The 15,035-nt window shown below is 34.6% G+C and overlaps 1 protein-coding gene across 4 annotated transcripts in view; it reads left to right on the forward strand.

The window, feature by feature from the left end:
• ATRNL1 (attractin like 1) overlaps nt 1-15,035 on the forward strand; it is a 431,800-nt gene that overhangs the window by 167,137 nt on the left and 249,628 nt on the right. For all 4 annotated transcript variants that reach the window (XM_079312937.1, XM_079312939.1, XM_079312938.1 and 1 more), the window contains exons 22-24: nt 12,189-12,283; nt 12,884-12,962; nt 14,150-14,307. In XM_079312937.1, the coding sequence (XP_079169063.1) occupies nt 12,189-12,283; nt 12,884-12,962; nt 14,150-14,307 (332 nt within the window). The remainder of the gene's footprint in view (nt 1-12,188; nt 12,284-12,883; nt 12,963-14,149; nt 14,308-15,035) is intronic.

Here is a 15,035-nt window from a genome sequence, read left to right on the forward strand (position 1 = left end):
AATTATTTTTTGTATTATGTTTATAATATTTTTATTGCAATGTAATATATACTATTACAGTAAGATAACTATTAGTATAAGATATGAGTATTTATGGAACTTGAGGAGGCAAGAGTGGGTGAGACTTCATTCAGAAGATATCCTTTGCTTTGCAGGGGACTTTAGCCCATGTATGAAGCAGTGTTTTAAATGAGAAGGGAACCAGTGCAAGTATCTACAGATACACAGCATTTGATTTAGTCAATATATTTATCTTGGGTTCACAGGAATGGACATTTTCTGAATCTTTCTTCTGTATATTCAGTGTGCTGTGTGTGATTTCTGAATATTTCCCAGGGGACTGGAGCTGTCACTGCTCAGACACCTGGGAGACCTTGGAGCTCCCTGAGACTGGAGCTGTGAGGAATAAATGCCATAGGAAAGGATCCCTCAGAGTCCCTTGGCTTTACCTTCTGACAGTCAAGGGAAAACACCTGTGGTGCTTTTGCAGTTGTATTGCTTCCCATGCTGACTTCCCAGGGAAAAGAGAATTCATGATCTGTAGGAATTCAAGGGAAGTTCTATAGTGAAATCTTGAACCAGTTGAAAAAGGAAGAAAATATACCCTGACTTCAATAAATAACTTGTAATATGTGGGAGATTTTATGTTGGTTCCATTGGGAGTTCTTGGTCAAACTGGTGCATTATTCCATGTCAGCTGGGGTGTTTTTCTTTGCTGGCAAACATGAAGCACTGGAGATAGCTGAGCCTCTTCCATTAATGCAAATGTCCTGCAGTGTGAGTTCCACTGGTCAGGTGTGGGTCCTGAGCCCCCCAGTCCTGGCACAGGTTTGTGAAGTCCAGAGAGGAGTCAGGGATGTCTTCAGCTTTAGAATTAGTGCTGTGAAGCCCTTACAGAGTGTTTGAGGGACTATTGTAGAATCATTTAAGTAAATTGGGGGTCATTTCTATCTTAAGAGGATGATAAAACCTTGGATTATATAAACTTAAGGAAAACATAAACTAGGTTAAATGTGGACATTGTCAAATTCAACTTTCTCACTCAATAACTCAGCTTCATTTCAGCATATTGCAAAGTAGCCTGTGAGTCATTGATATTAATTTATTGTCACTTTTCCTTAGCTTGAATTGTGAATATTATTTTAAAATATATTCCAGAAATATAACTCATTGACAGCAAAGTGTAATTTGGAAGTCGCTTGATATAAAGGGTAATGCTGACATGAAATGGAAGAGCAAACTGTGTGAGGTCAAAAAGCAGCACTGTACACTACAAAATAGATATAATAGCAAACTAGACATTAAGGGAAAGTTGAAAAATGTATCTGTCAAAAAGTATGAAGATACACTGGTAAAGAAGTAATATATATGTATCTGATTTGTCTTTTTATGTTATGGGGAAATAAATGTACTTTACTGTGTTAGCCCCTTAAGGAAATGCCATGGCCATCAGAATAATTTTATAAAAATGACAAGCTATGCAAAATGTGGGAAGAAAAGTCTTTAAAGGGCAACAATATCACTTTTTTCCCCATCAATGATTTGAGAATTTTAGATTTCTACTTCTGTTGAGCAGAAATACATGCTGCCTCTGTACATGACTTTGAAAACGTGGCCAGACAGATTTTTTAAGTGTTAGAACTTTTCCTGATGCTGGGAATGGCTGATGAAAGAGAACATGGAGAGGTCATTTCTAGAATGAACAACAGAATAAATGGTGGAAAGAGAAAAATGGAAACATTCTAAGGAAGGCAGCGTATGACTACATCATGCAAATGTGTCACTTCATGTCTGTTGGCAAGGATTGCCTACCACAGTCTCTGGTCTGTGAAGGTCAGTTGTAGATGATATGAACAATTCCTGCTTTTCAAATACCAAGAACAAACAGACTGCCAGTATTTGCTACAGTTTGCTGTTCCTTTTTACTTGCAAATTCAGTTTTCAGAGAATCTGTGTCAAAAAATTTGTGCTTGATAGATATCAGTGAGTAATAGTACATCTCAATTGGTCTGTACTAAACTAATAATTTGAAAAAAAACCCCATCCAAACCAAAACAATAAGAGACTTACTGTATTTGCACATTTTGATTCGCAGCAATTTATTTCTGTGGCCAAATTAAAAAAAAAAAAAGAAAAGGTGTGAAAATGAAAGGACAGCTGTATTTAGTTCCTGGTGTATAGAAAAAAAAATAACACTAGGAAAATATTATATTTCTTATAGTGTCTGGCAGCTGTTTCAGGTGGAAATTGAGTTTTCCAAGTCACTTCCCGAAAGGATTCAGTGAGACCTGCACTGGTGGCCAATGTTTCCTCTCTGAGGCAAAGAATAAATCTCCTCTGAAGGATGGGTGACTGCACTGGGGTTGAGGAAAACAACCTTCAGGGCTCATTTTTTCTTCCTCTGTTATTTCAATTTCCTTATTTTAACTAAACTGTTTATTATTTTATGTACTTGACTGCCAGTCCTACAAATCAAAATTTGTAGCAAGTGGGAGAATATTTATTTTTTCTGGAGTTTTTCACTCTGTATTTTATTCCATACTAGGGTTGAGATATTTCCTCATATCAGCTTTAAAAGCTGTGTAAAATGGATTAGGCAATATTACAGATATGTAATTTCATTTGTGACTGTTTATAATTTTAATATTCTGTCAATATTTTTTGCTGAATTGGCACTCAGTTCTTAGCATGAACAATGTTATTATTGAGTGAGAATGTTATTATTGAAATCAACAGATTTTACTCTACAAATACCTAATGGTGTTTTAAAGGAAAAAGTGCTTGTGTTCTTCTTTTCAAAGTTGTAATGCAATGGTGTTTCTACTGCATGAAGATGTAGTATATTATATTTATTACAGTAAAAATACATGGTACAATTTGTGACTTTAAAACAGAGGACACTGCTCAATGAGGTACATGATGTAATTTCTGTCCTGTATGAAGTGCAGTTTTCCTGGTCTGGATTTATTTGTTGTGAGAGATTTTACTTCTCAGAACTAACTAATGGTTTGAGAAACAGGATAGAATCCAGCAAAGTGGAAACATCTCAACTTCAGGTTACATTGTGCAGTTTGTTCAAGTTGTATGGAGTCAAGCAACATGGAGTGTGTTCTGCAACATTTGGGTTGTGGATTTAGGGTTTCTTAAGCAAAGTTCAACTAAATAATGAGAAAAGAGAAGGAAGAGAATTTTAAAAATGTTGGGATATTGCAGGAGCACCTATTTATTTATGTATATTTATAGACAGTTTATAAAGTGTTTGTTCTGTCTACTTGGAAGGCCTGAGTAATCAGAGGTTACTTCTTTAATTGTTAAGATCTGTCTTTGGTTATTTGAGAATAAAATAAGGATAAAATGAGGATAAAAGCTCTGCTGATAAAGATGTAGAAATTATTATCTGATTAACTTCTGACTGTTCCCAGTTTATAACAAAACTCGAGCATGCACATGTATAAAAACATGAACAAATTTAAAACTTGCATTTGTACTTCTGCCGTGCCCATATTTTCAGCATTGATCCATGTAAACATAGAAGCTTTAAAAAATATTTCTGAAAGGAAATGTAGTAGATTTTTAGGGATTATACAATAAACTGAAAGTTATGAGAGTAAGATTTAAAATAATATGAAAAATCTGTCTGCTTTCATTTACTATTTCCTAGACAAGAAACATCCCTCTTTGGCAATAATACATGAAATCAAACAATAATTTAACATTGTTGTTTCTTAGATGTGCCACTCTTCAGTGTGTAGAGAGACTATATAATGAAACAATAAATTAGAATCAGGTTAGTGAGTACTGATGCTGGTATATTGAAAATTACTGCTGGTTAGAGTTGTAAAATTAATATGAGTGTTGCAAAGATGGTGATGCATTTAGATCACTATGAAAAAAAAATCATGGAAAGAGAAATTTTAATTTCTTCCACAATAATTTTAATGAAAATTATTTCTTGACTTTTTATTTGTATTTTTTCCCCCACTTTTCTAACACTTTCTGAATACTACAAGAGTTAAGGGATTACAAAGACTGTTCAGTGTGACAAAACAGAAGTAGTCCTTGCTGCCAAGTAGTAACACACTTGACAAGGCTGTGCTGTGAGTTCTGAAATGTTCCATCTTTGGAGAAATCTAGACCATTTCCTACAGCTGATGTTTAGATACCTGCTGATTGGTGCACTCTTTGTTGCTGCTTCTTTTGCTAATATTGTGCTCATAATTCCCAAGCTATTGCTTTCCACACTTTGATTATAGAACCATGTTCTTGGGCAGAGCTGGAAAAGGATCTGCAGCTGTTCACAGTAAATCCATCAGTTGTTTCAGCATTTTCAGTAAGGAGTTTAATGAAATATCTAGGAAAAATGATATTTGGCTGTGGTCTAGGGTTTAACAACTTTAGGAGAATCATCTTGAGATTGCATATTTAAAATGCCCCATGTAACTATCTCTGCCTCAGTTTTAGATCTCAGCCACAAGTCCAGACTTGCTTGCCATGACATTTTCATACTTATATTTTGCTTCTGTGACAGTTATGGCGAGATACATCTCACCTAACTAGCCCTGTGTAAAACTTGTGTGTCCAGACTTAATTAACCTTTTAGGTCTTTCTCTTTTCACTAAAGAAAATCAAGAGATACCCAGCTGAACACAGTGCATTTCTGTCCTCCACTGAAAATTTTACTCCATACAGAATGGGTTGAGACAACTAGAAAAATTTAGATGAATAAAATTCTAATACAGCTCAGATTTTTCTGGCCTTCCCTTAGGATGAAAACTGACATCTTATTAGACCTTTCCAAATAGCAGCTGAGAATTTCATAAGATAAAAGACTTCTATTTAAAATAAAACTTAGTTACTCAATTTGCTGATTATGACACTAATCCCTCTGTCTTTTTGTAGTTTTTTTTAGCCCAGTACATTTTTCTAAAGTGCAGTAAAAGAAGCACTGACTTTCTAGTGCTGTATGTTTTTAAAGACTTTGAACTTACGTGAAATTCATTGTTGCATGTTCCTTCTTGAAATGGAAAAAGGCATATAAATAGTAAGTGCTGGGGTATTTTGAAGCTCATTGTGCTCTGATTACATATAACAAAATGCAAGTTTTTGGTAAAGACTTCACAGTAAATGACTTTTTGTTTTATCACAATGGACTAGTAATGTCAGACAGCAACATATTCAATGTAACAATGACAATGAGGCAGTGGATGACTGCTAGATACAGATGACAGAGGAATGAATCAGGCAGCTGCTCTGAAAGTTCAGAATAATTATCCTGACTGAAAATAGGCCTGGTGGTAACCCCCAACTTTGATGTAATACAAGGAGAATTTCATTTGGTAGCAAATGAATATGATTTATAACATTTGATAATGGTGCTTGCTTTCAAAAGCAGCATTTGTACTGATAGAGAGGAATATGAATAGTTCTGTTCTCAACAAAGTCTTGCTGGAAATAGAACCCAATCACTAGAAAGAGGAGGAGAGAGACAAACTGCCTGTGCAATGAAGAGGTGAGAGTATGAATTTTAGAATCAGCATGAATAGACAGATCCTTAAATAGGAAAGTGTGGGAAGACTGTGACGAGTCTGAAGTTGCAATCATGATGGAGGTTCTTACAACCTTAAGTGATTTCAATAAGTGAAAATAGAACAGCACTGGATTTTTGGGGAGTTTATTCACAAATTAGAAGTTATCAGTTATCAGGAAAAAAAATGAAAAAAACTCACTTTAGTCATTGATTGAGTAAAGATCATGTGATCCTCACCTTATAAAATGGGATAATTAGGCTGTAGCTGAGAATGACTGTGGTGTGGGTGGATGGGTCTAGCTCCATGCTCTCTTTGGAAATCTGGCTGATACACATTGCAGCATTTTTGGCTTAGACCTTCCACTAAACTTAAACTTTTGGAGCTAAAATGAATAGGCATTTCTCAGAAATTCTGTATATGTATGAAACTGTTTTGTCATTTTGTTCAGCTTTAAAAATGTGTGTTAAGAAACTGTGGAAGTAGAACTATGGAGAATGGCCAGTGACCAAAGTTAGAAAAGCCATGAATGTCTGCAGTTACAAATGTTCTTGCTCCCTTTTTGGGAACCCAGGTTCATTCTTCCCTCCTGCTGAGAGATGCAGGGAACTCAGATGCTCTCTTGGAATGATTTGTTCAAAGGTAAAAGACAGCTCAGAAGTGATTCTCTAGAATCTACTCCTGATTCTTAAATTACTTAATAAACCCTCTTTATTGAAATATGCTGCATAGGCAGTGGGCGCAGGATGGTGGAAGAATGAAGGTTGCTGTCACAATAATTTTTTATTTGCTTCTTTATTAGAGCACAATTGCACAGTTTTTAATAATATTGCTATATAGCAATTCTCAAGGAACTTTGACTCCACAATGCACTGAATTAATTTCAAGGAACGAATCAGTGGTAATGTAATGGAAAGTTGAATGTGTGTTCCTTTCCTGTTTCGTTGTAAAAGTGAAAAGAATTACAGTGAATGGTGGAAGGAGCTACCCAATAACAATGTTCATATGTAATATTATATAATTCTAAGTATTATGAAAAATCAAAGTCCAGGTATTTCAAATTGGCTGCTCATTTTTAATAGGTGGTTTTGTCCTTGGTCTCTTTATTTCATTTCCTGTCCTATAAAATGACACTCATAATGCCTTCTCATCTTCAGTAATGTTGTAACAAATTCATTAACTTTTGTGAAGAACTTAGAAAATTATAGTGATGAATACTATAGAAAGTCACATTAGAAATTAATTCCATCTTTTGAAAAGGGCTTGTGTAGCACGTAGTAAATGAGGCATGGGCCCAACACTGAGTACTGGACATGGAACAAAGTGTTGAATAGCTGCCCATTAGGGGAGCACTCACCCAAAAATAATTTACAGGCACCCTTGATTTGTAGTGGTTCATTTTACAGTCTTAATACTTCCCTGAAACATACCTTTTTATATATAAATTTATCACTAATTTATACTAAACATATTCAATTTAATTAACTTTTTAGAAAGTAATTGCCATTGTAATTAAATATTCTCACAGAGTTCTAGAGGTGCTTTAGAAATACTGAAAAACTTCTGTCTGGCCTCTGTTCTTTTGGGAATATTCTGTCATTTTAAAAATCAGTTTTCTCCCAATACAAAAGTTTGAGTATGGGAATTGGTCTGTTCTTTTTTTGATATGGGTATAAAGCATTCATATTAAACCATATTATCCTTATCAGAAGTTATTGACCTTTCATAGTGAAACAGAGAGGTTTCTTTGAAATTAATAACATTACTAGGGTTTAAAAATTGCTTTGAAATTTATTTTCCTCTTTTCATTAAACATCTTTCTTCTCCTAATTATTGTTATGTTCTCACACATGCTCATTATTGGCATTTTGAATTGATTTTAATGACTTTTTTTGACTGTGAAAGCAGTCTAGGGTTTTGAAAAAATCAAAATAGAGATGTGAAAAAACTCAATAACCATAAGTCTTTGTAATATTTGACCATTGATGTCAGGATTGTGTTTTGGTTCTGTCTCCCAACAGTTTTTTCCCACTTTAATCAATGATTTCTAACGTAAGTGAAACAAAATGCCTGGAAACAGATATTAGACTGTTCTGGGCTGACTCCTGGTACAAAAATTCCCAGCTTGTGGATTTCATAAACTGTATTTTGGGTTGGGGAGTTTAGATCAGAGCTGTGGGCTCTGAGTTTGTGGAGACGTTTCTATGTCCTCACAAACTTTTCCCATGGAGCTTTAGACATAAAAGTTCAGGGAGTTTATAGATTATAGGCTAGAATGTGATGTTTTAAATTCTGTCTGGCTGATGCTTGAGTCACCTGCTTGAGCAGATTTGTTGTGTCTCTGTCTTAGTAAACAGAAACATGAAAAGTCTCATTTGTTTATGTAAAGGGTGAAATTACTTATTGTGGCTTCATAAGGGTTTAAAGTAGAAACAAACTCACATGGAGTAGAATCATAGGCTTCTCCAAATTCCTGATTGTAAATATACACAACAGTATAAATCAACAGGATATACTGAATGGACTTTAAATAGCTATTGCTACACTTAGTTATTGTATATTTGGCTACTTATACATTTAGTTATTCAGAACAGGTCATAGTACTGCTTTTGAGGCTAAGTTCTCTAGTCTGCATGGCATTATGAATTGGGAAATATGCTGTGATGTACTGTGTAAGTGCTTAGCTTGTGCTTAGTGCATAATGTGCACTTATGATGCATTGGCATGGATTACATTCAGGAAGAGGTTTGGCAGGAGGAAGGAAAGCTGTTCTGTCTGCTTCAGTCTGCAGAAGGTGGAGGTTTCTGGAGGAGAGGGAGGTGATATTTTCTCTGGGAGCTGCTGAATACATGTGGGGGAAGAGCCTCCTGAGTTACAGAATGAAACAGATGGAGAGAGTGAGGAAGGATAGTGAAACTGCAGCAGGGTGCAATGGGTAGAGTCTTCTTTATGATCCCTTTTCATTTCTACTCTGAATTTCTTCTTAAATTAGTTCAACTAATTTATATTCTAATAAAATCTAACTTTAGAAACTTTCAGAGATTTGGAATCTTCACCTTAAGAATAGGTGCAGGCAAATCTTCCTTGAAGTTTTGTGAACCCTGTCTCCACTCTGTGAAATTTCTTCAGCAAACTTCTGCAGTCCTCAGAAGGATGGGAAGGAATGGTTGCTCAGTGTCAGTTCTTCCAATTGCACCTGAGTTCATTTGTGCTGTTGAATCACATAAGTGCACTTAGGCACTGCTGTCTGCTTCATTCAAGTCATGCACCTTGGGTTCCTTCCCTGAATTAGAGCTGTCTCTGGAGAGATAAGTGTTTCTGCTTTACAGTGCCCAGGCCATGGCCAAGGTGGAGATTTAATGATTTGTCCTGTGGCAGCTCTCTGTGGAACTGGTGTAATTTAGAGATCCTTTGGTTACTCTGAAGAATCACAAGGCAAGTTCTTGTGTTGGCTCAGAGCTGCTCTTGAAGCTGTGTTGTTCAAGGCTTTTGAGTGCTACAGAGGAGATAATGTTGTGGATTTACTATTGAACTTTGCTGCTATTAATGAAGGATCAAATGGATCAACCATTAGATAGAGAATTAATAACACAACAAAAATCTTTGGGATATCTTGGGTACAAGAGGCTATACACATAACTGACTTACTGTTCTTCACAATTTACTGTCAACTGTATTGTAAGAATGCAATAAGAAAAAGTGGAATTAATATCCTGATTTGTTACAGGTACTAAATTTATGTGGTACTGTGTAGTTTAACTCCTTTATAAGTGTAAGGACCTTTCCTGAATTCCTTGAAAAATCAGTTCATACTTTGTTGGCTTTTAACAAGTAAAATATAAATTAAAAAAGCCAAGAAAACGACAGCACCACCACCAACAGCAAACCCCCGGGGAATTAAAAACAAAAAACAAAACAAAACAAAAAAAAGTCACGTTGTTTTAAAAATAAATATCTGTTTTTTAAAAAAAAAAACTTTTATGCAAAAAATCTGTTCATCCATGACTGGGAGACAAGAGTCCTATGTCTGTTCCCCATGTAATTTAATGGTGGGATATTATCTGTATACAACTGTTGGTTTTTTGGCTGACACTCTGCATCTCTGGGAGGACACAATCTGAGTTTAGAGGAAGACTGTGACATATTTAAGTGGTAATTTTCCATGTTTTATGAGCAAATCAATGCTACCTTTTCCAGGCTTGTCAATGCTGCTCCTTGCATCCTGTAGCCCTTGGTGTAGTCAGAATTTCTGTAGGAGTGCTTTCTGTGGTGCTGGTCTGCCACACCTGCGCAATAAACCTGTTTGCAAAGTCATGCTGAAGCAGTCACCTGTATTTTGAGGAGCTCCAAGTTGACCAGATCAGGGAATTGAGCATATATATACATTATTCCTAACCTTTTCACCTTTCTACTCATGATTATTAAAGGGTTTATTAATCCATTTAATGGAGGTCAATCTCCACTTGCCACCTTTTCATGTCCTGTTACCTTTAAATATGTTCTGCTACCATGGTCATCTGATTGTTAAGCATGGAGATATGGCACAATAGAGTCAATGAGATTTATTAATTAGATTTGCATCACTACAGAAGTGTAGAGTAGTATTAATAAATAAATGAAGCATTTTTAATTTCATATTTATTCATCTTTAGCCTTGATAAACATGCAGAAACCTGGTCAAAACTTCTTAGCTAAGACATGTAGATCAGCATATTCTTATTTGAATAATGGAACTGTAGTGGCTAATAGTAGAGAAAGTGAAGTTCTCACCTTTGAATGTTATGGTAATTCCTTTCATGTAACTCCTTTGTGGGTTCCTTCACACTCAGGATACTCTGTGATTCCATGAACCTTTATTTTCTACTTTTTCTTCCACACTCACTATAAAAAAAAACCCCAACACCCCCCCCCCCCCCCCCCGCCAAACAAAACCAAACCAAAACGGTTTTCTTTAACTATTAACATAATATAGTGGGCTTTTTCTTTTTTCTATGTCAGCCTTCCCACAGGATACAACAGAATGTATTTTTTCACATGATGTGTTGGTGCAGAAAAGGTGATTGTCAGCAGTAAGCAAACTATTGAATCCAACAAAAGGCTGACACAGCTTTTCTTCTGCTTTGACTTAATCTTTCACTCTCTTTGTACTTACTGATTTTGTTTTTATGATCACATATTTTTATTTGTAACACAGTTTGTGTGGTGTTGGTGACTAGCAAAATGTAAGCAGGCCAGGGATCAAAACAATGCTTTATAATTATTCACTAGGTTGTAGCACCAGAGATGACTTGCCATATTTGAGCATGCATAAAATAATAATCAGAATCATGTACTCTTATAAGTCACCAGCTTATTTCCTGTCAGAGGGGGAGAAATAGAAGCTTTTGATCCCTGTGGAGCTGTAATGGTAAAAGATTTAGAAGACTTATTTTGCTGGATATGAAGATACCTGCCCATGTAACAGAGCATTCAAGATGTATCCACCACGCCCACCTCTGGTTCACAGCAGTCTGTTGCACAGGGATTATTTATCTGCTATCACAATTTACATCTCTGAGGGCTCTGCTGATTTTTAACTCTCTGCACTGAACATTTCCTGCTGGGATTCTAGATAAATCTCTTTATAAATTGCAACAGCAGTAATTCCTGGTGACTTTTTTTTTTTCCCTTACATTTTGGAGGTGCTGTAAACCTGCTTCATCCTGTCAAGTCTTCCTCTGCCCCTTCCCCTGCAGAAAAGTTAATTTTAGTCATTCCTTGAGTTATGACCCAAATAAGAGTTAATCTCCTTCCTCTGGCTTTGGGAATACAATGGGATAGCTCAAGACTTCTGCTTGTCCCAGTAATTATCTGCTCCTCCTAGGAAGGGTAGGCATGTCTTGGATCATCTGAAGGTTGTTTCTCTCTCTGCACCTCTGCCAGCCCAGCAGATTGTGAGTGAGTGGAGATGGAGCAGCAGGTGGGAGCTCCCTGGCAGCCTCTGAGCCATCCACAGGGTGAAACAAAATGTGTAGAACAGAAGCCAATGGGGAGTAAAATAGAATTTTTTAGCAATACTAAACAATCCCTTGTTTCACTTGTGTGAAAAATTTGTATCACTTGCCACTTAACTAAAGGTCTTAGAATTCTGTCACTTTAGAAAGGAAACACTTGATGGTCACATAATTTCTCTTCAAAGTTCCATTGTGCCATGTAGTTATTAGCAATCCTATTTACTACTATAAATAAGCCTTTTTTCACTGTATAATTTTAGTGTAGATACAACTTCTTCCAGATTTTTTTAAACCTAGTAATTGAATAATTATTTCAGAGTGAAATTAGGAATTTCATAATGCTTTAACAATACTTAAATTTTTGAATATTTATTTTGTGAAGAATGGCTGTTTCATGTCTAATCACTGCTCTTACTCCATGATAGAATTTGTTTCTTCATTTATTTATTCTTTCTTAATTTTCTGTGTTTTGTTAACTTACTTTTTAATAATTTCAAGACTTTATAGTGCAAACACTTAAACAGTGAAATGCACGTAAGTAATTCTGGCTTGTATATTTCTCCATGACTTTTAAAATCAATGTGAATGCTAAACTTCTGGTACCTGCATAATATAGAACTAATGTGTATACACTTTAATTTATTATTTTAAATTTTTGTTTTGCTTACAGACAGCCTTTTGATCGATTATCAGTTTACCTTCAGCTTATTACAAGAGGATGATCGTCATCACACTGCCATAAATTTTATAGCAAATCCAGAACAGGTAAGAAAATGTTAATAATTTTAGTTAAGTTTTAGATACTCAGAATTAAGATTTCCATTGTATTTGACATTGACTAAAAGTTTTCAAAATGTCTGTAAGGTTTTAGGGATATTTCATATTTTTTGAGAGCTGGAAAATTAGTCCAGTGTCTTCACTGAGAGCCCTTTCTAAATGGTAGATATACTTCAGCTTAATCAATACTCTGAAAAATTATCAGTTGGTTTATTTTATTGCCGCTCCTATGAATAGCAAGTTTTAGTATCTTCCTGAGATGAATTGAAGGAGTGTACCTTTCTGCTGAAAAAACTTTTTTAGGTGAGGAAAGTAATTTTTGGCTTGTGATTAGAATGTAGACAATATTTTGTTATACTTAGGACAATCTACAAGTGTAACTGGTGTATTTATATGTTAAATTGTAGCCTGTTCTTACCAAAGCAGAAGAGAGAATTGCCTTTGGCAGTGAATCATTACCATTTCTATTTATGTTTAAAATTAAAACTGAAAAATGATTAAAAAGCTGTATTAAGTTATGTGCAATAGAGTTACATGCAATACATTCTGATATATTTTGTTAACTTTCCTTTTTTTTTTTTTCCCTAGTCAAATAAAAATTTGGATATATCAATTAATGCATCAAACAACTTTAACCTCAATATTACATGGTCTATTGGTTCTACAGGTGAGAGTGAATTTTGCTATGATGAATTTTTCCCCAAATGATTTCATGATCCTTTGAGTTATTTTAACCTGATTGTCTCTTAGTTGCTAATTTTGATAATAAAACTTTGCCAAATGTGTTCTTTTGCCATTATCATTATGCTGTTATTAATTATATTATTTAAACCTCAGATGATAATTTGCAATCTGAATAAAGCTTCATTAATATGTTGACTTTCTCTCCTATTCAATTAAAATTACTTTGGTAGGAAAAGCTTGTAGCATATTTAAATTTTTAAAATGACAGTGTTATGAAATGTTGTGATTTTAATTAAGATAAATTGCTTCCTTAACGACTGCAGAGACTGAGATTTTATTTCTTTGTTTCAGTGTTCAAGTTAAAAATTTAATTATTAACCTTTACATTGATATCAAACAATAAAGTTCTTCTGTGTATGCTGATAAAAGGAGCTGCTTATCTATTTTTTCTCCAACTTTGAACCCCATTACTCTTCTTTGTTTTAATTTAGACAGTTTTTCTGAATTGGTTCTATTGACTTTCTGAAAACACATCCAAGGAGAGGCATGATGCTTAAAATGAAATCATTAAAAAAGAATCTTTTAAAAGAAGGTTCAAAGTTTCTCTTAAACTCATTAATTTCACCATCAACACATTTCAGAAGCACTTTATCATACTATGGAGTTAGTAAACTCTATTTATTCCTTTATTTTAACTTAGCTCAGTCACTGATTTAGTTGCAAAAACTAATAAATGTTTATTACTAGTTATATTATTAACGCTTTCATGAGCAATTAGAACTTGACAGCAAAAATGTAAGATGTAGACAAATACACTCTCAGGTTTTATTGAGCTGTTTATTGAAATGAAACATAAATTATGGAGAAAAGCATATTATCTGTTAAGCTGACCATAATAACTGTCTTGTAAAATTCATGTTACTTCTGTCACTTTTCCAATTTGTATATAATTTTTTGAAACCAAAGTAAAAATTTCTGTGAATTCTCTGTATGTATATTAAATATACCTAATGTGCCATGTAAACTCTAATAAGGAGTTGTTTTAGAGGGAAGACACCAAAACAATTAAAAAATGATGTTTCTTATGCAAATTGACTTCTCATCTTTAATGATGACTAATATTTTTCTCAAATAATTATATTTATACCTAAGTTTTTAATTTTTTTTTAGCTGGAACAATATCTGGTGAAGAAATTCCTGTTGTTTCCAAGGTTAATATTAAGGAATACAGAGATAGCTTTTCCTGTGAAAAATTTAATTTTCGAAGCAACCCAAACATCACTTTCTATGTCTATGTCAGCAATTTCTCCTGGCCAATCAAAATACAGGTTAGTGACTGCTTTGTGCTTTTAGACATGTTTATATTTCAGCTTTACATTGAATTTCATTATTTCACTGATATAGAAAGTATGCAAATAGATATTTGTATAGTATAGGATATAAATATAGTATACAAATAACTATTTGTATAGTATACAAATAGTTATTTGCATGCTGTATTTCCTGTGTATAATAATTATGTTCTGATGGCAATCATAGAGTGATTTTAAGGCTGAGCTGGTTGGGGCTTTGAGCAGGGTGGCCTTGAGGGAGGTGTTGCTGCCCATGGCAGGGGAGTTGAAAGGAGGTGATCTTTAAAGTCCTTCCAGCCCAAACCATTCCATAATTCTGTGCTTTAGCTTTTAGTAGTGAGTCAGACTTCAGGCTGTCAATTTTAAAATCTGAATTTAAATTGTTGAACATACATGTTTATCTGTAATATAACTTTAGCATTTAGATGTAAACACAAAAAATGGTATATAAATCTGTGTGTGCCTGGGTACTTGAATGTAATCCTCTGTTTGGAGCCTCTGATTTTTTTTAAATGGCTGTGTCAGATTGCAATATCACAGACTTCAGTTAAGACCAAGTGTATTTTATTGGAATTTATGTTCTTTGACTTCATTGGAATCAATTTCATTCAGTATTTTCTGGAGTACTGAGATACTGTGCAGTAGCAGACTCAAGAAAATCAATGCAATCATGATTCCTCCCTGGCCTGTGAAATTCCAGCAAT

This window comes from Erithacus rubecula, assembly GCF_903797595.1.
Source record: "Erithacus rubecula genome assembly, chromosome: 9".
Classification (NCBI taxonomy): Eukaryota; Metazoa; Chordata; class Aves; order Passeriformes; family Muscicapidae; genus Erithacus; species Erithacus rubecula.